The 27,861-nt window shown below is 43.3% G+C and overlaps 1 protein-coding gene across 1 annotated transcript in view; it reads left to right on the top strand.

The window, feature by feature from the left end:
• LOC126175982 (protein extra-macrochaetae-like) overlaps positions 1-21,647 on the top strand; it is a 40,698-nt gene extending 19,051 nt beyond the window's left edge. Inside the window, exon 2 of the mRNA XM_049923090.1 lies at positions 19,813-21,647. Coding sequence (XP_049779047.1) covers positions 19,813-19,851 — 39 coding nt within the window. The 3' untranslated portion in view covers positions 19,852-21,647. The remainder of the gene's footprint in view (positions 1-19,812) is intronic.
• The last annotated feature ends 6,214 nt before the right edge of the window (positions 21,648-27,861 follow it).

The raw sequence follows: 27,861 nt of genomic DNA, 5'->3' as shown, positions 1-27,861 counted from the left end.
GAGACTGGAGTCCACGATAATACACGGCCCCATATAGCATATGTCGTTAGTGCATATCTTGCACAAATCAGTGAAAAGGGCATCCCTCACTTTCTCTGAGGCCTGCATTCAGCTCCACGTGAGTTTCAAAAATGGCTCTGAGCACTATGGGACTTAACATCTATGGTCATCAGTCCCCTAGAACTTAGAACTACTTAAACCTAAGGACATCACACAACACCCAGTCATCACGAGGCAGAGAAAATCCCTGACCCCGCCGGGAATCGAACCCGGGAACCCGGGCGTGGGAAGCGAGAACGCTACCGCACGACCACGAGCTGCGGACTCCACGTGAGTTTCTTTTGTTCTCTAATCTGAAGAAAGACCTATGTGGGAAGCATTTTCCATCATCAGAAGTGAAGGCTGCGGAGGCGATTCTGAAGGACCTTCTGTTGTGGCGTAGCAAGACAGCCACGCCACTCCGAAGTAGCCGAAATGCACGCGTTACACACGCCGGCTGGCGTGAGGTCTGAAACAGGATACGTAATGAATGCTATAAAGAAAAGTATGTAGCTGCTAGAATACTTAACTTTACTCCATCATTTGTATACAGCATTCTTGATGATACAAGTGAGACTCTTTAAATACAAGTACTGTAAGGCTAATGGCGCCTTGCTAGGTTGTAGCCATGGACTTAGCTGAAGGCTATTCTAACTGTCTCTCGGCAATTGAGAGAAAGGCTTCGTCAGTGTAGTCGCTAGCAAAGTCGTCGTACAACTGGGGCGAGTCCTAGTACGTCTCTCTAGACCTGCCGTGTGGTGGCGCTCGGTCTGCAATTACTGACAGTGGCGACACGCGGGTCCGACATGTACTAATTGACCGCGGCCGATTTAAAGCTACCACCTAGCAAGTGTGGTGTCTGGCGGTGACACCACACCTTCCAAACAATGGTTTCCAGCATCTGTTTTCAGACCGGCAGAAACACCGAGACTAGTGCATCGCATCGAAAGGAGAGTTTCTAGAGGACCATCAAAATTATCAGTACGAGTAAAGGTATATTGTTATAAAAAAAGAAAAAATGGTTACCTTTATTGAACACCGGACACGCCTCATAGATGAAGTCGTGTATCAAGCGGCTGGCACTATGGACACAGGTGGTCTGCACAGTATCTGAAAGCTCCAGCGGCGGCCGCCAACCTGGCGGCTCCTTCTGGCAGGCAAAAAACCCGTTCCAGTCACGCCCCGATTGTGGCCGAGGAGGAAAAAACGCCGCGGGAAGAGGCGGAGGCGGCCCGCGCAGATTCTATCGGCCGGCCGGCCGGCCCGGAACGCAGCAGCGAGACCGCAGGTCGTCGGCGTTTGTTTTGCGATTACCGCCCCATCCTAAATACGCCGATAAAGGCCGCGCAGCGGCGCACTAATTTGGCGCACGGACGCCGATTGTAGTGTTTCCCCAATAGCAATTAGGTTCGGCGGCGAGGATATAATTTACGGCAAGTTTACCAGATGGGCGTGGAAGGGAGGAGTTCTGAAGGCAGGTAAGAAAATGAAATAAAGGGGGCAGAGCGCTTTGCGTTCTTTGGAGTGCGGAATTGGAGAGCTGCATTTCGACGTTAACTTCCACTGTCGAGCTGCAGTCTCGTGAACACCTAACTAACGATGGACGTTTAGTGACAGATAGTCTATACAGATTTAGCTTACTTCTGACACGTGTGGCCCTAGACCTAAATCACTGACGTCGAAATGTTATAGTATCATAGAACACAAAGCATGTATGATATAATTGGCACCTGTTTTAAATAATGCTCAAGTGACAGATTCATGTGCTGGGACACTACACTGCGTAACAGTATTAAATGATGACTCTTCGAAACCTCGTAATTCCCACCCTCTAAGCAAAACGAGAATAATGGAATGTAGTCGAATTAAGTCGGATGATGCTGAGGGAATTAGATGAGAAATGAGAAACTTTAAGTAGTAAAGGTGTTAAGCTATTTGGGGAGCAAAATAAATGATGATGGTCGAAGTAGAGAGGATATAAAATGTAGGCTGGCAATGACAAGGAAAGCATTTCTGAAGAAGAGAAATTTGTTAACATCGAGTATAGATTCAAGTGTCAGGAAGTCGTTTCTGAAAGTATCTGTATGGAGTGTAGCCATGTATGGAAGTGATACATGGACGATAAATAGTTTGGACAAAAAGAGAATAGAAGCTTTCGAAATGTGGTGCTACAGAAGAATGCTGAAGATTAGATGGGTAAATCACATAACTAATGACGAGGTATTGAACAGAATTGGGGAGAAGAGGATTTTGCGGCACAGCTCGTAATTTTTCCCGAGGGCATGTAGCTTTACTGTATGGATAAATTGGGGAGAAGAGGAGCATGTGGCACAACTTGACAAAAAGAAGGGACCGGTTGGTAGGACATATTCTGAGTCATCAAGAGATCGCCAATTTAGTATTGGAGGGCAGCGTGGAGGGAAAAAATCGTAGAGGGAGACAAAGAGATGAATACACTAAGCAGATTCAGAAGGTTGTAGGTTGTAGTAGGTACTGGGAGATGAAGAAGCTTGCACAGGATAGAGTAGCATGGAGAGCTGAATCAAACCAGTCTGAGAACTGAAGACAATAACAACAACAACAACAACGACGCTTAAGTTTTAAATTTGGCTCAGAGGTGAGTACAGCTTTCCTCTCTAGTTGTGTTTGTCCATGTTTGTGATTGGAGGTCTGGAGGACTTCGGTCGTTCACTTCTGTAGGAGAATAAAACACCTACAACCGTCTTTATGATGTCATTTATTCTATGGCTGCCAGTTTGGGAGCTTCAGTGAACCATCTTCAGGCCTTACCTGATACTAATGGCGTTAACACGATGCATCAGTGGCTGACATCTATAACTACCTACGTGTAAACGCGATATTGTCTCTCCAACCGTCAACAGTCAACATTCCTCTGCAATGATTCAAAAGCGTGGTGTCTATGACTTGAGCCTCGGGGTCGACGAAACTTCGGACAGCAAGGTGTAGATAGATGCGGAAAAAACGTACAGATCAAAAGTTCATGTAGGTGGTTTAAAAAAATAATGCTGACAACAAATTTCACCACAGTTGTGCCCAGTGCCCCCTCCGGTCGCCACACCCTCTCTTGCCCAGATTTCATCTCTTCTTTTTACGCCAGTATCAAAGGTTGTGAAGAACATCTCCCTGTTGCTCGTCGCACTGCAAACTGTCGTTTTCGACACCTAAATTTGTGGGAATGAACGCCCCAGCAGAAGGGGGTGATTTCATTGACGAACATTTATACCACGCACTGCGGCCTTTTCGTGCCGAATCTGAGTGACGGTGTGACTGGAATGTTTTCCTAGGTGACTCACAAGAAAACCGATTGATGTCAACACTGAACGTTGCGGATCTGACCTCCATCGCAGAGGCTTCAAAGGAAGAGATGAAATGTGGACAAAAGGAAGTGTGACGACGTTTCGATCGTGCGACACGTCCACAGCAGCGTTGTTTAGAATTGTGGTGAGGTTAGGTGCCACTGTGACAGCATTAACGCATTTTACACGCCACGTGAAATTCTGATCTGTGGCCGTTTTCAGCATGTGTGGACACCTTGCTGTTTGAGTCGTTGTCGAGACCGGGAATGACATCGCAGAGCGTCATGCTTTTGCATCATTACAGAGGAACGTTGTACGCACCTTTGAGCCAAATTTCAAACTTCAGCGTCGCAAAGAGTGTGAATTACGGGGTTTCGAGAAAGTGGTCCTTTAATTCTGTATATTTTTTAATCCTACCGTTCAAATGGCTCTGAGCACTATGGGACTTAACATCTATGGTCATCAGTCCCCTAGAACTTAGAACTACTGAAACCTAACTAACCTAAGGACAGCACACAACACCCAGCCATCACGAGGCAGAGAAAATCCCTGACCCCGCCGGGAATCGAACCCGGGAACCCGGGCGTGGGAAGCGACAACGCTACCGCACGACCAGGAGAGGCGGGCCAATCCTACCGTTGTGTTTACTACGTAAAAAGCGTTATCTCAGCATATATGCTAAGTTTCATTATTCGTACTTACTTATACGAAGCCTACATTTATGAACTTACTACTGTAAAAATTAGTAATTTAGATGAAGTATACGTTGATTTCTATTTTTGGTACTCTTTCTCCAACTTCCAAATCTTCTACAGAGTTTTCCGTTGCTCACTTTTAATATTGTGCAGTATGTTCCCATTTTAAGGTTTATCTCCTACACAGAGTATATCATAGTTAACAGCGATAACTGACACAGCGAAAATACACGACAAGTGGTGCAAAAACCATAGTTTAGTCACGTAACTGGTTGTTGATCTACGTGCCCGCGGCTTAAGCAATACAGCAACCAGTCACATGTTTATGTATTTTTATTTATGCTACTATGCGTTTCGGGCTTTCACCCATCTTCAGTTGGCGTAATAGATATTTGATCCTGTAGTAAGTACATCGTTAAAACATCGACGAAAATTTGGATCCAGCAGCAGGCCAGCGCAAAATTAACAATTTCGTTTACCTACGACACCTCCTGAGTTTTAGATTCAGAAGGAAAAATCAAATGTTTGTGACAACCAAGATTATTAATTAAATTTGTGGTGTGCTATTATGTCTCAAGTGCCAACAGCCTCGCCGCATTGGTAACACCGGTTCCCGTCATCACCGAAATTAAGCGCTGTCGGGCTTCCAGAGGAAGTCGAAGAAGACCAAAATATAAATGTGCAGTGCCCCACAATGGACGAAATTAGGATTGACTTGAAAATACTAAAAAATACAAAGGCTCCAGGCCTAGACAACATAGCACCGGAGCTCTTAAAAGCCGATACTGAAAGTACTGTTAAAATGCTCCATCCTTTGCTGAAGCATATTTGGCTTGCAGAGAAATCTCCAAAGGAGTGGAAAAATGGCTTGGTGGTAAAGCTCCCAAAAAAGGGAAATTTGTCAGACTGTAACAACTGGCGTGGTATTACATTGTTGTCAGTGCCCAGTAAGGTCCTCACCAGAATTATTTTAAACAGAATTAAAGAATCCCTTGAAAAGCGACTGCGTAAAGGACAGGCCGGTTTTAGGGCACAACGCAGCTGTGTTGATCTTATTAACACTCTTAGGATCATCTTAGAGCAAAGCAAAGAATTCCAAGCAACCATGTACCTGACATTCATTGATTTTCAAAAGGCCTTCGATTCCGTGATACATAAAGTGCTCTGGCAGGTGTTGCGGAAGTATGGCATACCACAGAAGATCTTAAACATTATAAAAGATCTATATGATGGCTACGAATGCTGCATACTCCACAAGGGAAATATGACAGAGCCCATAAAAGTAACAACTGGAGTCCGGCAGGGTTGCATTTTGTCACCAACACTTTTTCTACCCATTCTAGACTCTGTTATGAGAAGAGTCACAGTAGGCAGGAGACGAGGAATCCAGTGGGGGATCCACGAACGTCTGGAGGATTTGGATTTTGCAGACGACATAGTTTTATTAGCTCCAGGGCTGACTGATACGCAAGCTAAATTAAGCTTGCTGAAAGAAGAAGCAGAGACTGCTGGCCTCAAGATAAATACAGGCAAAACAAAGGAAATGAGAGTAAATTGAGGTAACATGGAGATGCCCCTGTTAATAGGTGAGCAGCGAGTGGAGACTGTCAACTCATTCCTGTATCTGGGTAGTATAGTGGCGGAAGATGGTGGAGCTGGAGATGACGTGAAAAACCGCATTAAAAAGGCAAATGCTGCCTTCATACAATTGTATCCAATATGGAAAAATAGAAATATCACATACAAAACAAAAATCCGTATTTTTAATGCAAATGTGAAGGCTGTCCTTCTGTACGCCAGTGAAAGCTGGAAAATGGATAAAAAGATAACAACCCAGTTACAAAGCTTCATAAATAGATGTCTTCGACGCATCATGAATATCTGGTGGCCAGAAAAAATATGTAACGAGGGGCTCCGGCGAATAACAAACCAGATACCTATAGAAGACCAGATACGAGAGAGAAAGTGCGGCTGGTTGGGGCACACCTTGAGAAAACCAGATGGAGCCATCGAGAAAAAAGCATTGCAATGGAATCCCCAGGGAACAAGGAAGAGAGGAAGACCAAGGGGCACATGGAAGAGGACAGTGGAAGGGGAAGCAAAAAGAGTTGGCAAGACCTGGGCAGAATTGAGGCAAATGGCCAAAGACAGAGACGGATGGCGAGTTCTCCTGGATGCCCTATGCCCCTATAGGGGCCAAAGGAATTAAGTCAAGTAAGTCAAAGTCAGGGCTGCGCTGGCACTTGGAGGGTGACCATCCGGTGTGCCGAGCGCTGTTGGCAAGCTGGGTACACTAAGCCCCTGTGGGGCAAACTGAGGAGCTACTTGACTGAGAAGTAGCGGCTCCGGTCTCGGAAACTGACATACGTCCGGTAGAGCGTCTAACAATAGCACCACTTGCAAAGTAGGTTAGAAATTAGATTAATAATGTTGCTCACGCAGCATATGTTCGCTTTATCGGGCCAGAACAAAGTTATTGACTGTGGATGGTATCGTCAGAATGGAAATAATTAAGTCACTGTAAAAAAAAGTCATTAATTTTGGCACTTATCTTGAATGGATTCCCACATAGATTTCGTCGAAGTTGTTGATTCTAGGATGATTCCACTTTAACTGCTAGAAGGTCCAGATCTGTATTTTAGCAATATTTGAAGACCTACCAAATGCATTTTTCAGGAAATTCTTAATGATCAAACAATCCCAGATCAGAACAATGGTATGGTAGAAATAATTTTTGACTTGGTGTTCACGATCCACAGTTTTATTAAACATCTTGTAAATTCACATATACTTCTTCTTAATTGTCACATCATCAAGAAAACAGTTTTGTATCAGTCTTCATATATTTAATTTCCGCTTTCACCAAACACAAGACTTGACTGTTCTTTTACAAAGCGAAATAACAACTACTTCTGCAAAGTGAAACAAAGACTGCTCTGTGCGCATTCGCGCCAAAACGGTTACAAGTAAGTCAAAGATTATGACAGTCTCGCAGAAATGAATACACACAAGAACCATATCACTGTAATATATCGATACATCGGAGTACCTATACATTAATAAAACCAAATGTGAATATTGTCGCCGGCCGTTGTGGCCGTGCGGTTAAAGGCGCTTCAGTCTGGAACCGCGTGACCGCTACGGTCGCAGGTTCGAATCCTGCCTCGGGCATGGATGTGTGTGATGTCCTTAGGTTAGTTAGGTTTAATTAGTTCTAAGTTCTAGGCGACTGATGACCTCAGAAGTTAAGTCGCATAGTGCTCAGAGCCATTTGAACCATTTTGTGAATATTGTCACAAAAACATGTCTGTTACTTCGCAGAAAAGTAGTACAATATTACTGGTATCAAGAACTGGGGTTGGAGTGCCGTAATGGTCACGTAAATAAAGAACCATTACAAGCGGTGTTCTGACCACATACTCCTCCATATCCGCATCCAGTGACGCCAATGGGCTGAGGATGACACGGCGGCCGGTCGGTACCGTTGGGTCTTCATGCCCAGTTCAGGAGGAGTTTTAGTTTTATTGTGTCTCAAACTGACAGCAACAAGAGCCATGTTTCCTACGCTGTGACTGGCTATCGAGGTCACGTGACCAAGGCTGTAACTGGGTGAAAGAACCGGTCGGTGCAGCCGCCATACTGATTCCTGTGTTTGGAAAGTTAATTCGGTGGTTTTCGTATTTATACTTGCGTACTACGAATATATTCAGTTTCAAGGACGCACTTCATTGAAGGTCTCTCCAAAACGTGTCATTTTTAGTACGGTTTGTTGTGTTAAAGTGTCGGGAAATGTAGTGTCGGCATATAAAATCGGTACCAAACAAACTGCACTTTCAAAGTGTCACTCGGAGATTCGGATGGCCCAGTACTAACAAGGGAACATCCCCATAGCACCCCCCTCAGATTTAGTTATAAGTTGGCACAGTGGATAGGCCTTGAAAAACTGAACACAGATCGATCGAGAAAACAGGAAGAAGTTGTGTGGAACTATGAAAAAATAAGCAAAATATACAAAATGGGTCGTCCATGCGTAAGATAAGCAATATTAAGAGAACTGTAAGGCGAGGTGCTCCGTGGTCCCGTGGTTAGCCTGAACAGCTGTGGAACGAGAGGTCCTTGGATCGAATCTTCCCTCGACCGAAGATTTTAACTTTTTATTTTCAGTTTATGTGAAAAACTCTTATGTTTTCATCACTTTTTTTGGAGTGATTATTACATCCACAAGAAAACCTAAATCGGGCAAGGTAGAAGAAACTTTTCACCCATTCGCCAAGTGTACTAGTTAGGTGGGTCGACAATATATTCCTGTCATGTGACGCACATGCTGTCACCAGTGTCGTATACAAAATATCAGACGTGTTTTCCTGTGGAGGAATCGGTTGACCTATGACCTTGCGATCAAATGTTTTCGGTTCCCATTGGAGGGGCACGTCCTTTCGTCAACTAATCACACGGTTTTGCGGTGCGGTCGCAAAACACAGACACTAAACTTATTACAGTGAACACAGACGTCAATGAACGAACGGACAGATCATAACTATGCGAAAATAAAGAAAGCAAAATTTTCAGTGGAGGGCAGATTTGAACCAAGGACCTCTAGTTCCGCAGCTGTTCACACTAACCACGGGACCACGGCGCTCCTCGCCTCACATTGCCCTTAATATTGCCTATCTTACGCATGGACGACCCAGTTTGTATATTTTGCTTATTTTTTCATAGTTCCACACAACTTCTTCCTGTTTTCTCGATTGATCTGTGTTCAGTTTTTCAAGGCCTATCCATTGTGCCAACTTATAACTAAATCTGAGGGGGGTGCGATGGGGATGTTCCCTTGTAAGCTGCTTTCGGGCTTCCAACAGACAGTGACGTCTCTCGCTATCGAAGTAGCCATATGGCAGTGTAAATTGTGGCGGGACGCGTTCTTGACGCCGTGGCGGAGCACAGCCTTGTGCAGTTGTACTGTATAGCGAGCGGCCGTGGTGCGTCTGTGTGTGTGGGAGCGGACACCTGTTGGGGCCGCGACCCGGCCATCCGGTGGCACGCACTTCCGCGACCGCTATAGGCCGACAGCACTTCACACCGCCTCTGCAGAGAGCGGGCTCCTTCCGTGTCGCCTTGCGCACCTGGCCACTGCCCTGTCTTCACACGTTCACTTCATACTCCAACCTGCTTACGTAACCAAGGTAACACGGGTTCCACAGCCTTTTTTGTACCCACAAGCGTTTCACCATTCACCGGTACACTCACTTTACAGGAGTCACCCATCGGCAGACTCCTTCACCACAATTCGAACCAAGGACAGCTGCTAACACGAACACTGCAGAAGTAAATACCATCTGTGTAGCGAAGTAGCTTAAATTACGTAATAAAGGCAAATCCTTCCATCCAGATAGTAGGGGAAGGTAAGGCAAAGTAGCCAGGCCGGGAAAAGAGGACACTGCATATTTTTTTGTCCTGAACAGTGCTGCTGCCTGCCGAGAAGTGGACAAACTAGTTCTAATATGCACCTTAGTTGTTTCTAGTAAGTCTGGTGGAGGAAGCATATTCCGCTATTTTTTTAGTACAAACTTTTCTTATTTTCAGTAGTCTTACGTAAGTCATTTACATTATTGTTGTTACGTATATCACGTAGAGTAATACCTTGAGACCGTACCAATATTGGAACAACGTCTTTTGGCCTCTAAAAGTAGCTCCTTGTTATTGCTCTCGTTTTGATAATTTCTTCTGAAAACTGCTGTTGCCGACAGCACTTCACACCAGAAGATACAGCCAGCCGTGGTGGCCGAGCGGTTCTAGGCGCTACAGTCTGAAACAGCGCGACCGCTGCCTCGGGCATGGATGTGTGTGATGTCCTTAGGTTAATTAGGTTTAAGTAGTTCTAAGTTCTAGGGGACTGATGATCTCAGGAGTTAAGTCCCATAGTGCTCAGAGCCATTTGAACCATTTTTTAACCAGAAGATCCAACGGAGAGCAGCGCGCTTCGTTACAGGATCATTTAGTAATCGCGAAAGCGTTACGGAGATGATAGATAAACTCCAGTGGAATACTCTGCGAGAGAGACACTCAGTAGCTCGGTACGGGCTTTTTTGAAGTTTCGAGAACATACCTTCACCGAGGATTCAAGCAGTATATTGCTCCCTCGTACGTATATCTCGCGAAGAGACCATGAGGATAAAATCAGAGAGATTAGAGCCCACACAGAGGCATACCGACAATCTTTCTTTCCACGAACAATACGAGAATGGAATAGATGGGAGAACCGATAGAGGTACTCAGAGTACCCTCCGCCACACACTGTGAGATGGCTTGCGGAGTATGGATGTAGATATAGATGTAGGTGGTGTCCGATGGGTAAAGTGGCCTCGCTACTCTTCGGGAAAAAGTAGCCAAGGTATTTACGCAATAACACGTAGTTACTTCCATACGTCACTCATATTGACATCTAAACTCTTTGATGCACAAAGGTATCATCCGCCATTTTATACTTTTGTAACGCTTTTGAAATAATTACGTTATGTTATTTAAAACCATATCTGTTAGGCTAAATTTGGCGTAATAGAAAAGGTTTGAAAAGAGTCTGCTCCAGCCGCGCGGAGAGGCCACACGGTTTGAGGCGCAATGTCACGGATTGCGCTGCTCCTTCCGCAGGATGTTCGAGTCCTTCTTCGGGCATGGGTGTGTGTGTTGTTCTTAGCACAAGTTAGTTTAAGTAGTGCATAGGTCCAGGGACCGATGACCTCAGCAGTTTGATTCCTCAGGAATTCACACATACAGAGTGTGCTCCAGCCGCGTGGTTTTTTTTTTCAGACAGAAGGCATCAAGAGCCTAAAAATATATCCTAAAATCAGAACAATAAATATGAGATGCTGTTGGGATGGTGCTAGCCACTTTTCGCCCTTAGGCAAGGAAAAATAGACACCATATAAGCCTTTAGACAAATGTATATACCTCTTATATATTATCTTTTTAAAATATATCGTTTGGTGTGATATTTTATAATATGTAGACAAGTGGCAAGGTTCTATCAGTAACCATGGTTTGGCGAAAATCAAATTTCCCTTAGAGGGGCCACTTAACCCCACCTTCCCCTGTACCAGTTAGCTTCCTTTCAGAGTATATTGATACAATAGCCCCGCACTTGTCAATAATATACAACCGCTCGACGCGATGAAAGATCCATACCTAAGGCCTGGAAAATTGCACAGGTTAAACCAATATTTAAGAAAGGAAATAAGGATAATCCGCTGAATTACAGACCCATATCAATAACGTCGATATGCGGTAGGATTTTGTCTTCGAATATTATGAATTACCGTGAAGAAAATGATCTATTGACAAATAGCCGACAGGGTTTCAGAAAATATAGTTATTGTGCAATATAACTAGCTCAATATTCGCAAGGTGTAATGAGTGTTGTCGACAGGGAATCTCCAGTTGATAAATACACATCAAAAAAGTTTTACATCACCTCCGTTCCGAGAGTTGCGGAATCTGTACAGAAAATTGGTATAGTGATCAACATAATCATAATTTCCGCCCTTTTTATTGCTCATGAAAACCACGCATTGCATGTTGTACCACCATACAGCGAGACCTTCAGAGGTGGTGGTCCGGATTGCTGTACACACCAGTACGTCTAATACCCAGTAGCACGTCCTCTTGCGCTGATGCATGCCTATATTCGTCGTTGGACACTATCCACAAGTTCATCAAGGAATTGTTGGTCCAGATTGTCCCACTCATCAACGGCGATTCGGCGTAGATCCCTCAGAGTCGTTGGTGGGTCATGTCGTCCATAAATAACCCTTTTCAATCTATCCCAGGCATGTTCGATAGCGTTCATGTCGGGAGAACATGCTGGCCATTCTCGTCGAGCGATGTAGTTATTCCGAAGAAAGTCATTCGCAAGACGTGCACGATGGGGGAACGAAGACGAATGCCCCGCCAATATGCTGCCGGTATGGTTGAACTATCGGTCGAAGATGGCATTCACGTATCGTACAGCCGTTGCGGCACCTTCCATGACCACCAGCGGCGTTCGTCGCCCCCACATAATGCCACCCAAAACAGCAGGGAACCTCCATCTTGCTGCACTCGCTGGACAGTGCGTCTAAGGCGTTCGCCTGACGGGGTTACCTCCAAACACGTCTCCGGCGATTGTCTGGTTGAAGGCATATGCGACACTCATGGGTGAAGAGAACGTAATGCCAATCCTGAGCGGTCCATTCGGTATGTTGTTGGGCCCATCTGCACCGCGCTGCACGGTGTCGTGTTTACAAAGATGGACCTCGCCATGGACGTCGGGAGTGAAGCTGCGCATCATGCAGCCTATTGCGCACAGTTTGAGTCGTAACACGACGTCCTGTGACTGCTCGAAAAGCATTATTCAACCAGATGGCTTTGCTGTCAGAGTTCCTCCGAGCCATAATCCATAGGCAGCGGTCATCCACTGCAGTAGTAGCCCTTGAGCAACCTGAGCGAGGCATGTCATCGACAGTTCCTGTCTCTCTGTATCTCCTCCATGCCCGAACAACATCGCTTTGGTTCACACTTCCCTTGTTGAGAGCCCTTCCTGGCACGAGGTAACAATGCAGACGCGATCGAACCATGGTAGTGACCGTCTATGCATGGTTGAACTACAGACAACGCTAGCCGTGACCTCTTTCCTGGTGGAATAACTTGATCTGATCGGCTGTCGGACCCCTTCCGTCTAATAGGCGTTGCTCATGCATGGTTGTTTACGTCTTTGGGCGGGTTTAGTGACATCTTTGAACAGTCAAAGGGACTGTGTCTGCGATACAATATCCACAGTCAATGTCTATCTTCAAGAGCTCTGGGAACTGGGGCGATGCAAAACTTTTTTGATGTGTGTATATTTCTCGGTTTACATGACGCTTTTGACACCGTTCCTCACAAACAGATCTCTAATCAGACTGCATTCCTATGGAGTATCACTTCAGTTGTGCGACTGCACTCGTGATTTCCTGTGAGAAAGGTAATCGACGGAAAAATAGAAGAGATATCTGGTGTTTCCCAAAGAAGTGGTATAGGCCGTTTGACCTTCCTAATCCATAAAACGGCTTAGGAGACCGTATGAGCAGCCTTCTTAGATTGCTTGTAGATGATGCTGTAATTTACGTTCTAGTGATGTCATCAAAAGATCAAAACGAATTCCAAAATGACTTAGGAACAATATCTGTATGGTGCGAAAAGTAGCAGTTGTCTCTGAAAAAGGGAAAGTGTGAGATCATCCACATGAGTACTAGAAGATTTCCGTTAAATTTCGGTTACACGATAAGTTACACAAAACTAAAGACTGCCTGTTCAATTTACGATTGTGAACGATTTATGTTGGAACGATCACGTAAATTATTCTGTCCGAAAAGCAAACTAAAGAATGAGTTTTATTGACAGATCACTTAGAAAATGCAACGGGTCTACTAAAGAGACTGACTACACTTCGGTTGTCCGTCCTCTGCTAGAGCATTGCTGTGCAGTATGCCATCCTTACCAGATGGGATTGATGGAGGACATCGAAAAAGGCCGATGAATGGCAACTCGTCGTCCATTATCTGGTGGCAATCGTTAAAACAAAGGCGTTTGTCGTTGCAGGGAGATCTTCTCACGAAATTTCAATCACCAACTTTCACCTTTGAATGCGAAAATATTTTGTCGTCGCCAGCCTACATTGGGAGAAATGATCATCGCAATAAAATAAAGGAGCGAGAGCTCATACGGGAAGATTTAAGTGTTCATTTTTCCCTCGCGTAGCTAGAGAGTGGAATGGTAGAGAAATAGTCTGAAAGTGTTTCGAAGAACCCTCTGCCAGGCACTTGGGTGTGAACTGCAGAGCAGTCACGCAGATGTAAATGTAGATGGTCTAATGTTCAACAAAAATTTCTGCTGTCAGACATCAAAGGCACTTCGTTGGATGTAATCTAGGGGAATGCTCCTACAAAAGCTACGCAACGTCATTTTACCACCAGACCTTCTCATCAGAAAGTGTCGATTACAGAATACCCTCGCACATAGGTTCGTTTGTTCTGATCAGAATGTAATTTGGTCGTGGACGACGAAAAAATTAGCTTTAATTACCAGAACCTGCCCCATCACCGTAGATTTCAACTTCGGTTTTTGGCAGATTGGCTCGTGTTCCCAGGCAGCAGATACCGGTCGTTGCTGCGTATTTCGCTCACTAATCGATAACCACAATCATTCCAGGCATACTGAACTTTCAGTCCTAACTGCAACTGCAACACTGGGTCATGCGACAAAGTTGTAGCAGAAAATTCGTTGAACAGTTACAAGAGGTTTTAATATTCTCTCCGTTTGTACTGACGAGGAATACGGATTGAATTTCGACGAGAACAGACGATGTCCTTGTGTGCTAATGATCTTTGCTGAACCAGAATGAGTATCTGAATCCCGAAAGACGGACGACCTCTACTCTTTTTCCATTTCAAGCATAAAGGATTTTAATTTAAAATATTAAGTATTTTTTTTTAAAAAAAGACAAGGAAAAACAACATTGAACACTGTAGTGTGACAAGCTAGTCATAGAAGGCATGTTTGGAGAGAGACAGGGTGGGCTGTAGTGGAAGATGAGAGGCCTTCTGATCTCACTTTCTTCCCTCGTCAAATCCCTTGGGGTGAAATATCCTCGGAATTGTTACCCCTCTGTCGAGCAACAACGAAAAACTACAGCTTCAGTTTAAATGCCCAAACAGCCTAGTAGCGGATACTGATGATTATTTTATTTCAACAAAATCTCTCAGCTCCGTGCGGATAATGGTTTTCACGCGTAAAAACTCTTACTGGCTGTTGAGCACAAATAAAAAACTTTACCGATAGATTCAACTCTGATACCGATAGTTTCCGGTTATTTTAAAATCAAACTTCGTAAACGAACCAATTTTTGAATACTATTTGTGCGAGTAAATAATTAATTACAGATTAAAAAAGGGTTTTGTCTGGAAGGGCTAGCAAATCTTCAGAAAATTATAAAACTGTGTTTTAATGTACAGATTCAGTACTGGTTATTCAACGACTTGTCCGTGGAACGGTCGTTTGCAGTAACTGTGAATGGATCTGAACTGAAGAGTATATTTACTTTACTAAAATTTGGTATTCACGTAACTGAATGTCGTGAAGTTTGCTTCTTTGTCTTTTTACACAGGTGTGCAATTCCGCAAGTCTTCTTTGTACAAAGAACATCCATGATGCTATAATTCTGGAAGTGTCGTGAATATCTAAGAAATCAAATACGTATCTACACTTTTAATGTTAATATTTTAAATCTTCAAACATCGAAATAATAAAACGGAAGCTTCATTCTCTTCCGTGAGCTATCAACTGCAACTACAATGTCTGATTTGTAGGACATAACAAAACACGACTTGTCTCCATTGCCCGACAGCCGGCCAGTACGGGCGTGCGGTTCTAGGCGCTACAGTCTGGAAGCGCGTGACCGCTACGGTCGCAGGTTCGAATCCTGCCTCGGGCATGGATGTGTGTGATGTCCTGAGGTTAGTTAGGTTTAAGTAGTACTAGGTTCTGGGGGACTGATGGCCACATATGTTATGTCCCATAGTGCTCATAGCCATTTTTTTTTTCCTTCCCGACGAAGTCGTACCAACTTTTCACGATGAGAAAGTACAAAGTTAACATTTGAAGCAAAGACGTTTACATCGTTGTTAAAGACATTAACCGATAAACGTTTAGCGAACCTGGGTAAATTTAAATTTAAGATTTTTACATTAAATCTTCAAAATTTATTGTAAACATGTATTATAAATATAGTTACGTATGATGAAGTGTCGGCAGACGTGCCGTCACTGTTTTTAGAGAAGGAGGCCGAAATGCACGCGTCAAATCACGCCGGCTTGCTTAGGTCTGAAACAGGATACGTAATGAATGCTATAAAGAAAAGTACGTAGCTGCTGGAATACTTAACTTTAATTCATCACTTGTATACAGCATTCTTGATGATGCAAGTGAGACTCTCTCTAGAAATGGTTAATGGCGCCTTGCTAGGTCGTAGCCATGGACTCAGCTGAAGGCTATTCTAACTATCTCTCGGCAAATGAGAGAAAGGCTTCGTCAGTGTAGTCGCTAGCAAAGTCGTCGTACAACTGGACGAGTCCTAGTACGTCTCTCTAGACCTGCCGTGTGGTGGCGCTCGGTCTGCAATTACTGACAGTGGCGACACGCGGGTCCGACATGTACTAATGGACCGCGGCCGATTTAAAGCTACCACCTAGCATGTGTGGTGTCTGGCGGTGACACCACACATGAAATAATTAATTGTTATTGGTATGGTTTTATAAGAATTTATAAATTTATAAAATGAAATTACCGCCTGGTTCCACAAACCGTAAAGTGCGTCTAACAATAAGTACGCGACATTTGGACGACATTGTACCTTTTTTGACCGGCATTACCACACAATCGATTCTTTCGACACATTCATATCATTTCCGCGCATTGCATGCGATGTACGAACTTCAGACGGTATTTCCTGCGTTCGCACTCGTCCAATCAGAGAACACTGGCCCCACCGCCGCGGTTTCTCACTGCGCTCATTTGTTTTACATGAACAGCTCTGCAGGAAGTCCTGCGACCCCGGGGCATTTGTATACCGTGTGACGCTCACAGAACATACATACCGTTCTTGGAGGAAGTCGTGAACCGTACCAAGGCTGGGCAGACATGCAGAGAAGTTGCAGTCAAAAACCAGTGCTAGTAGTTGACACGTAGTTCACACGCAGTCTTCAAGAAGGAAAAAAATTACACTACTGGCCATTAAAATTGCTACACCGAGAAGAAATGCAGATGATAAACGGGTATTCATTGGACAAATATATTATACTAGAACTGACATGTGATTACATTTTCACGCAGTTTGGGTCCATAGATGCTGAGAAATCAGTACCCAGAACAACCACCTCTGGTCGTAATAACGGCCTTGATATGCCTGGGCATTGAGTCAAACAGAGCTTGGATGGCGTGTACAGGTACAGCTGCCCATGCACCTTCAACACGATACCACAGTTCATCAAGAGTAGTGACTGGCGTATTGTGACGAGCCAGTTGCTCGGCCACCATTGACCAGACGTTTTAAATTGGTGAGAGATCTGAAAAATGTGCTGGCCAGTGCAGCAGTCGGACAATTTCTGTATCCAGACAGGCCCGTGCAGGACCTGCAACATGCGCTCGTGCATTTGCCTGCTGAAATCTAGGGTTTTGCAGGGATCGAATGAACGGTAGAGCCACGGGTCGTAACACATCTGAAATGAAACGGCCACTGTTCAAAGTGCCCTCAGTGCGAACAAGATGTGACCGAGACGTGTAACCAATGGCACCCCATACCATCACGCCGGGTGATACGCCAGTATGGCGATGACGAATACACACTTCCAATGTGCGTTCACCGCGATGTCGCCAAACACGGATGCGACCATCATGATGCTGTAAACAGAACCTGGATTCATCCTAAAACATGTTTTGCCATTCGTGCATCCAGGTTCGTCGTTGAGTGCACCATCGCAGGCGCTCTTGTCTGTGATACAGCGTCAAGGGTAAGCGCAGCCGTGGTCTCCGAGCTGATAGTCCATGCTGCTGCGAACGTCGTCGAACTGTTCGTGCAGATGGTTGTTGTCTTGCAAACGTCCCCATCTGTTGACTCAGGGATCGAGACGTGGCTGCACGATCCGTTACAGCCATGCGGATAAGATGCCTGTCATGTCGCCTGCTCGTGATACGAGGCCGTTGGGATCCCGAACGGCGTTCCGTATTACCCTCCTGAACCCACCGATTCCATATTCTGCTAACAGTCATTGCATCTCGACCAACGCGAGCAGCAATGTCGCTATACGATAAACCGCAATCGCGATAGGTTACTTCCGACCTTTATCAAAGTCGGAAACGTGGTGGTACGCATTTCTCCTCCTTAAATGAGGCATCACAACAACGTTTATCCAGGTAACGCCGGTCAACTGCTGTTTGTGTATGAGAAATCGGGTGGTAACTTTCCTCATGTCAGCACGCTGTACGTGTCGCCACCGGCTCCAACCTTGTGTGAATGCTCTGAAAAGCTAATCATTGGCATATCACAGTACCTTCTTCCTGTCGGTTACATTTCGCGTCTGTAGCGCTTCATCTTCGTGGCGTAGCAATTTTAATGGCCAGTGGTGTATTATTTCACGCAGTGTCGCTCTTCTGTTAGCACTAGCAGCTCTATACAGACGAGGCTGCTCTCGATCGTGAAGTGTAGGCCTTCGGCCACTTGGTTATCCGTTAATTCCCGTCGTTATGGCCGTAATCACATGGGGAACCTCACCAAATACTCACCCAACAACAACTGACAGATCCGCCAATGCACTGCCCTTTTATACCTTGTGTACGCGATACTACCGCCGTCTGTTACGTGCATATCGCTATTCCATCGCTTTTGTCAACACAGTGTATTTCATGCAACAGATAAAAAGTGAAGAAATCTTTACAGTTGTAGAGGATATGAAAAATTACCTCTTTGAAATGTTAGAACAATACACATGTTCTTAGATTTAGTGTTCATTTCATTGACACTCAGTGAAGTTGTCCCTATAGATGTGAACAAGCAGAAAAAATTAACGTACTTTGAAACGTCCCCTTAGAACAATTTATACAAGACTGTGCTTAAACTGACACACAATATTTTTTAGCGCAACGCAATCTGACTTTGAGAAATCCCTACAAAGGAATGGCCCTGACTAACATTAACCTGTACCTTTCACAAATCACTTACCTCACCAAAAATCTTCGTTACTCGAACTACTGCAATACAGCGAGCGCCACTACTGCCAGCTAAATAAAAGATTCAAACTACGGAAGTCACTAACTACTGATAGGGATAGTTAGCAAATGAAAGATTTTAATAGAGAACAAACAATGTATTTACCTTAACAGTCATAATATATATAGCAGTTCATAACATCCATTCTTACAAATATCAAAACTCCGCCATTTCTCTCCCCACATCCACCACTGCTGGCGGCTCACCTCCAACTGCCCAACGCTATGCGCTGTTAACATCCAGCTGCCGCTGCGCAACACTACAATGGCAGATAACAATGCAAACTAGCACACAGAGCGCTACGTAACGTTGCCAATAAGAAAACATAAACAGCCTACTTACAACTTTCCTTCACAAATTATTTCGGTAGTTGTCTAAGTATGGAGATTCATGAATGGTTACTAATGTCTTGACAGTTGCACCGACCATCATCCAAGGAGAAAGTCTGTAATACCTGCGCATTCTGATCATATGGCTGACTTTAAGAGCTGAAAGTAGGGTATTGCATAAACTTCGCATTACGTAACATTATAATTCACACACGGCGGGCGGAATAGAACTGGCCCCGAAAATATTTCGTGTACTTTAAGGTAGGCATCTCACCGCACATCATCGATACCTGGAGCAGATAATGTAAGTTGGGTGGCTATCTTAAGGAGCATGAAAGAAATTTTTTCCCGGGCAGTTCTATTTTGCATCCCGGTTTATGTGTTAATTAACTCTTCTCAGAAATAGTTCAATGGGTATCAGTCTTGATTCATAGAGCTGGTGCTGTGTCGCCTCCTCAGCTACCGACATATTTATGTAATTAAAAATGGTATTTGAGAAATCGACCTGCGAGTATGTTTGGTTCTTAGTTTAACATCAGAAGTGTCTTTTACGATGTGCCAGTTTTCCGTGCTTCATGATGCTGTTTGGTGTGTTGCAGAGTTCGTGCACCGAGGAGGAGATGGGCCCCGAGAGTTAGCACAGTGTGACGCAAAGCGTGTCCTGCGCCCTGCCGCGGCAGGACTGCTGACGTCACCTGTGACGTCGCCAGCTGCACTCGCCGTCCTCGCCCTTAGCACTGCCCATGTGGCTTACAATAGAGGCTGTGACTAATCAGGAACTCCAGGACCGGTCTCCAGTTCCCTCACCACTTCTCCAGAAGGAGTACACCCACCAGTAATGGTTGTTGTCACATCCTAGAAACACTATGCTTTACTCGTACAGTCAGTTTGAAATCTTATTTGGTTATCTATCTAAGTTTCCCCTCTTCAACGAAAAATCTAAAAGGTATCATTCTTGACTTTCTGACTAGTTTCTATGTTAACTTCTCTTATTATCCACACTGCCTCCACTGTAATTCACTCCAATTTTAATATTTGTTGGAAATGTCTTTCGAAATATTTTGTTGATCCCGTCACTGCAGCAACCAATATCTACATGCAAGTACGAAATTCCTGGTTTTTAGTGTAATTTGAAAATTAATTGCAGTGTTATCAATGAGTTCCATCAAACTTGATAGAAAACTGCATACTACTTTTTATAGGTTACATATTTTGAAGTCACTGAGGAAATCTTTTCTTCCCATTGGGGAATCAGTGTGCTTCTGAAAAAGTCATGGGAATTAAGTCTAAGGATTTTTTTTTTTTTGCACAAGAAGACATTTTTGGTATACATTTTCTGGGTTAAGTGCCACAACTTCATCTGATCAAGTGTTAGTATGACACAGTTCACAATGGAATGAAGTGACGAAAAGTTACCTTGTTTCTATGTACTGACTCTTACATTTCTGCTTCCAGTATGTACTTTGTATAATGAGTAGCTATATTTATTCCATGTGAGCAAACTGCCTGTGATCTATTTCATAATTACTGGATTGAATGAACATTGCTATTGTTATTAATGTAAATTAGTGCCTCTTTACAATTAGGAAGACATGGATACAGTGCTAACTTGAACATTACTAGAAGGGATGAATTCAGCTTAGCTAATGAAGAGTAATTTTGGATAATTTGTAACATGTGCAATGTACATTCTTTAGGAGGTAATGTTACTGACAGAAATTCTAAGACTAATTGGACTATGTTATAGATCTGTAGAAATGACATCATGTAAACATGTACTGCTGTTCAGTTTATTTAAAAGAAGAATAAAATGAAAAGCAGCTTACAGTGCTACACGTAATTTCTACAATTTATGAAAGCTATGTAACACAGTCAACAAAAATACAGTAATTTGTCATCGTTTGTCAGTCACTCTTACACTCTAAATTCAAGTTACATCGTAATTTTCCATAACAGCTCACATAATTCTCTCCACAGTGTCGCAAAGTGGTGTAGCAGATAACTATATATGATGTAAGAGTCACAATATTTGCTGGAGATGTCTTATTAGTAGTGAGGAATCAACAATAGTACAACTGGGTAGCTATTTGCTGCTTAACAATAGTCTCCATGAATCACCACACATGTGGCGGGTAACAAGAGACTTATGCTTGATGTGAATGAAAAAGAACACTACCTTTTATTTTATTGTGAAATTTTCAAATCTCTTCAAGTGAATAGGGCATTTAATGCACCTAGGAAAAGGAAACCATTAGGAATACATCACTACAGAGATACAAGAAGAAGACTATTATTTATAATTTTTGTGTATATAATGAAATTTATAAAAGTATGTAAAATGATAGATAGAGCATTGTATATTAAGACAGATATAGAAAGCAATATAATGTATTTTATGGGATAACAAATAAAGCTTAAACAATGAAAATCTTCATACTGTCTTGAAATTTATTTCATATTTTTGGAACCACATTTTCCAGCTTCATTATATTTCTGGTACACACAACAAGTAAGCAGGGAAAGTGACAGAAAATTGCTGCATATCCTATAAGAAACTAAATAATATATTAATGAAACAGAGACAAATAAATGTTTTCAGATAGTGTACATGGGCCTGTAATTCTGCTGTAAGCGGTTGTTAAATTGTTTGACAATGACATTTACATACCTCGGTGTTCATTGATGTATCCAATGTGTGCCAAAAAGGTACAATCTTTCAGGAGATACTTCTCACACATAAAATAAGAATATATTTTGCATGGAAATATGTCCACAAATGATTTATTTTGGTGTCAGAACACATTTTCTACAACTTTTCTTAGTAAATGGAACTTACATACGCTAGTTTGCCGAAGTTGCCTGTGGTTGTGTCACATCCTACCTTCTAGTTGGATTAATAACTCGATCCCTGTCTTACACTAAATGTTCCAAATGCACTCTTGTTTAAATTTGTTTAAGTCACAACCCTTAGATTCACTGAGACGAAAGCAGAAATTTAGATGGTAACAACAAAAAGTGTTTAGACTAATTTTCAGTCACAATTCTTTTTTCTCATTCATTTAACGTGTTCTGGTCTAATGTAAATAAGAACCTATTTATGACGGCTCAGAAATACTGAACTATGTTTGAGAAAACAGAATTTGAATTCATTTGTGCTTGCAAAAGCAGAAATCCCACAGAACTGAGACTGTAGCAACTGTTGCACTTGGAACCATCCCCCAATTGCTCACTTCTGGAGGCAAAGCAACAGAACAGAATTAATGTGTCTCATTTCACACTACGTGCTTCTTCTGTCACTGATGATAAGAATGTATTCTTCTGTTAACACATACGTTACCACTGGGTATGATTAAAATATTCGCTGGTGTATTAAAAATATAATAATTATTGCAGTGACAGTACATATTTTTCTTCCGAATTGTTTAAGAGTGGAAAACAATGACATATATTTTTTTTTCCTTTAGTCTTGGACACAGCATGCCATACTCAATGGAGATAAATCATCAGGAGTAAAAATAACTCAGAGCAGAAACCTAAGGGAGTGCTACCGGATCGTGATCTATATATATGGACTGTACGGCAAGAGAAGACCCCTGACAGTTAAAGTGGATAGCTTGAAAGAGAATGCTGTTTGCTCATTATAACTTACATTTTAACTTAATAAGAGTGCCGATATAACATATCATACTCATAATTATGGCATAACACTGCTTGAAACTATACCTCTCTCTCTCTATACCAGTCATTTTGCGTATTAGTTATTACATCATTACTTAAACTTCTGTAGCTGCATGAGTAAGACTTCATTAATGTTATCACTAATTACGTATACATACCCCGTAAAACTGACTTTCTCCATACCATTTCGACAAAAGAACAAGTGCTCTATGGAACATGTAACTAACTGACATCCTACAATGTAAGCTTTCACGGCCGGTATCGTCTTCACTTAAAACTTCCGGGCTGATAGGCCGTGGTCGAAGTATAAAACTTCTGCCGCTTTACCTCCGAGGATGTCTCCCGCAGTCGGAGACGAAACGTCAGGAGGGTGTTTTATACTTCGACCACAGCCTATCAGCCCGGACGTTTTAAGTGAAGAAAAATAACTAACATACGTTTTCAGTTTTCATCTAAAATTACTTTAGGTCAAAACCACTTCTTATTCGCAGCGACATAATACAGTGATTGCTTCCGTAAACTGATCCCATGCTGAACTTGCTGTTTGAGAGTTCCTATAAAGAGCATCGTCATCTTGAACGGTTCCCAACCCCAGCAACGTCTGTTTGGAACATAAACCTCACCATCTAGTCCCATTTGTCCACCATCTTTCTATGTTCACTCTGGTTCAGTCCTCGTTTCTTTTTTCAGCAGACTCCTCTACACTTTCCAGCTATTTATCGCCAAGTCTTCCTGTTGGTCGTTTCCTTTGCATCTCCAATTCATGGGTCTTCTTGGGAATCCTTTTGTTTTCCACTCTCCGTAAGTGCCCATTCCATCTTAGATTTGATGTTTATGTGCTGCTCTGCAAAGGTTCCTCTTTCACTCTTTCCATTACCCTTTCACTGATCATCCTGGGTCTACTCGTTACACCTCTGCAACTTCTGATGAACTTTATTTCACGTGTCTGTAATCTTCGTACATCTCATTTCTTCCTTTCCCATCTTTTAGATACATAGGTCTGTACCGGAACGTAGTAACTTCTACACATTTCTACTTTTTTTTAACGCTTTATTCCAAATCAGCCTCCTAACATTTGGCAGGAATGCTTCTGACTGTTTGTCACATTTAATGATCTCTTTCTCACTTCTTACATTTTCATCTATCTCACGTTCCAAGTACGTGAGACTTTCAGCCTACTTCAATTTTTCTCCTCCAGTCCTTATTCTAGTTGCTTTATCTTTCTTTGTAGTTGTCACCAGGCTCTCATATTTGTTTGCATTAAATTTCATTCCATACCGTCTCACAGTTTCTTCCCAAGCTCAAGTTGTTCCTGGGTTTCATCCTCCCCATTCCCCAGGTCATCAAGTCATCTGTGAACACCATTGCTTTCACCTTATCTTCTCCATTTCTTTCTGCCACCTTAGCCATTATCTCATTCAACACCACAATGAAGAGGAGAGGTGACAATTCACTGCACTGCCTCATACCACTTGTTACTGGAAGCAATCCTTCCTTTAATGTTCCATTTTTACGCAACTCACACTTCCACAACACATCTGCTCCACTCTGCTTGTTGCCTCATTTTCCACTCCTTTATTTATCTAGAGCTTGTCAGACCTCTATTCTACAGATTCTATCAAATGCCTTTTCTATATCAACAAAGGCGATCACGAGGTATTTGCCTTACTGCAACAGCTGACCATCCAGGTCTGAAGGCATGCTGATGCTCTCACAATTTGTTCTCGACCCTTGTTCAGATTCTGTTCTCCAGGCTCTTTTCGTACACGTTGAAACACTGCAGTATCGGTGTGTCTCCCCAGTAGTTTCTACAATCCTTCCTGCTCCCTTTCTTGAATACAGTGACAATTAGTGCCCTCTTCCAATCTTTCATTTCAGCCATCCTCGAAACGCTATACAACCTCTGTTTCCCTACCTCCCTGCTGCCTTTACCATTTCGACACTTATTTCGTCCACACCTAGTGTCTTTCCTCCTTTTCATCTTGTCCAGTACCATTTCCATTTCTTTCTGTTGTGGTTGGCAGGAGAGCCAACACCGTGTTACTAGAGGAAGCCGAAAGGCACGCGTTTTAGCTCACGCAGGCTGGCGTGAGGTCTGGAACAGGACAAGGAAATTAGAATTTAGAGAAAATGGACGTAGCTGGTGGAATACTTAACTTTAATCCACTAATGGTGAACGTCGCTCTTGACGGTACATGATTCACAGTATCAATAGTAACTGGTAATGGCGCCTTGCTAGGTCGTAGCAAATGACGTAGCTAAAGGCTATGCTAACTATCGTCTCGGCAAATAAGAGCGTATTTTGTCAGTGAACCATCGCTAGCGAAGTTGGTTGTACAACTGCGGCGAGTGCTAGGAAGTCTCTCTAGACATGCCGTGTGGCGGCGCTCGGTCTGCAATCACTGATAGTGGCGACACGCGGGTCCGACGTATACCAACGGACCGCAAGAGTTTATTTCCACCTCTTTTAGTCTGCTATCCTCATTTCCAAGTCAGTTCGGATTTAGCAACTGCTCAAAGTACTCCTTTCACATGATCTTCGATGTCTCTTTGTTATTAACCTCTTTTTCATTAGTATCCATCATTGTTGTATTCTCTCTGAAACCTGACCTCCTCCTTCTGAGCATTCCATATAGTACTTTCTTATTTCCTCTACTATCCCTCCATCATCATTGTCCGTTCTTCCATCCACTTTCTTCTCTCCTCAGCCATTGTCTTATTTGTGTCTTTCTTCTTTTTATCATACTTCCTGTTGCTAATTCGGTCTTTTCTTCGAACCACAGTCTGAACGCCTTGTTCTTCCTTCCCATTATCGCCTGGACACTTTCATTTCACAATGGTCTTTCCTTCCACTGTTTTCTGCTAACTGATATATCTCATTTAAAATACGAGGTGAAAATACCTCAATGCGAGCAATTAGTTTCAGCTGAAGGACGACTTTTTCATTAATTAACATACACGTGGAGTAAGTGGTGTAAATGCAGTTTTTTTTAGAACAGTGTACTGAACAACATTACACCAGCATTTACTTCTATGTAGTGTGAAGGACAATCAAACAGTTTGAAATTAGAAATGGTAAAGTAGTCTACATTAAACTGAGTGAAAGTCCAAATCCGTAACAGCTGTTTATTGTGTTTTCACTGTTTGACGACGGATTTCAAGCCCTGGAGGTATATCTTCAGGTCCTATTAAACTAATACCCCACGTGCACGACTTCCAAGGTGCAAGTGCGCCTAAGAATATGTCACTCCTCGGTAAATCCTTGGATAAAAAGCAGATGGGCATCCGATCTGAACCATGTGTGATCAATACCACATTTCCAAAACACTATTCAAGAGACGAGCCCGGACAGCACACGTATGATAAGATGAAACTGTCGTCAAAATTTGCTTCGGAAACACAGACTTAAAAGACACACAATCCTTGGGAGGCGTCAACATACAGAAATATATTGGAAGTGGTGAAACAGAACTGTACGTCAAAGCGAGATCTATAAGGTGATTTTTAGCATTTACTTAATTTGCAGATTGATAATTAATGCTATTAAGAACAGTATATTTTTATAGTCTGGTTGGTACCTCCAAGTTCATGTGGCAAGAGCCAGCCAATAATGCTGGCAGCAGGTGAGATGTTAATGTGTCGACACAAAATAGGTGATCTATACTGACAAGTGTAGTCCACTTCGTGATGCAGTTACGGCAGTGCAGAAAACACCTCGTAGTTTATTATGTAATATGTCTGTGGGAAAACTGTTAGATGCAGAAAACAACCAACAAACAGAAGTATGTATATACTAAGTTACCAGTGATCACAATATCTGCACTTAAGCTCCTGTGTACTGAACTACATTACTACAATTTTTTGCGATCATTTATGCAGACACTACATTGGCAGTGACCATCTCAGCATAATCCAGAACGAATGCCGTAACCCCCTGAATACTGAACTAAATTACTAGAATTTTTTTATGCTCGTTTACGCAGCCACTACATTGGCAGTCATCTCAGCATAATCCAGAAATAAGGTGCCTCAATGTGTCAGTTTTATTATCACAAGACAACGCGTCTATGCTGAAGACAGCAGTAAGTGAGTCCAGCTAAACATGAGATCACGGGGCCTCACAAACTGCTTCTGCTGCCAAGCTTTCCAGTTTGGCTGACGTACATCAAAGCCCAAACAACTTGCCAAGAACTAACTCACAGATTCACTACATCTCCAACAGACATCTAGACGAGTAGAGGTCTTTCAGATAGACAAGTGCCTATGGATGCGCACATAAATACGGGGCATTAAATGTGTCTAACAGCAGACGACTACCGATGCTTTCGGTAACATGAGTAGGTTTCGAACTTCCTGGCAGATTAAAACTGTGTGCCGGACCGAGACTCGAACTCGGGACCTTTGCCTTTCGCGGGCAAGTGCTCTACCAACTGAGCTACCCAAGCACGACTCACGACCCGTCTTCACAGCTTTACTCCTGCCAGTACCTCGTCTCTAGGAATGAATAGGTTCGGCACAGAGTAACGTGTAAAGAAGAAATACTGCATCTACCTGACTGCCTTGATCCCTAGATTTCAGGATATCGTGTGAGAAAGTGCTAGCTGTGTCACACACGATGTCTACGGAATCCACACTGGTTGGCATGACGGAGGTCATCCTGTTCCAGACACTTCATTGATGCTTGCTTCATTTTATCACTGCGCCGTTAAGGTGGCAATGGGTCGGATCGGACGGAGGGAAAGGTCATGTTTTGACAGCTCGCTACTGCCACAACACCCCGCGGTAGGCGACCTGGAACACTTGTTTTCCCCGCTTCCCGGCCACCTGTTGCTTCTCTCCAAACTGGACCACCTGCGAGACCCCCCGGCGGATCCCCTAAATTAAACGGCGATAAATCTCGGTCGCGGGCCTCAGCATGATGGATGGCGAGCAATAAATCTCCCGCGGCGAACGATCGCTACTCGCCGCCG

Source organism: Schistocerca cancellata, chromosome 3, assembly GCF_023864275.1.
Source record: "Schistocerca cancellata isolate TAMUIC-IGC-003103 chromosome 3, iqSchCanc2.1, whole genome shotgun sequence".
Classification (NCBI taxonomy): domain Eukaryota; kingdom Metazoa; phylum Arthropoda; class Insecta; order Orthoptera; family Acrididae; genus Schistocerca; species Schistocerca cancellata.
This window is presented reverse-complemented; position numbering and strand designations above follow the sequence as displayed.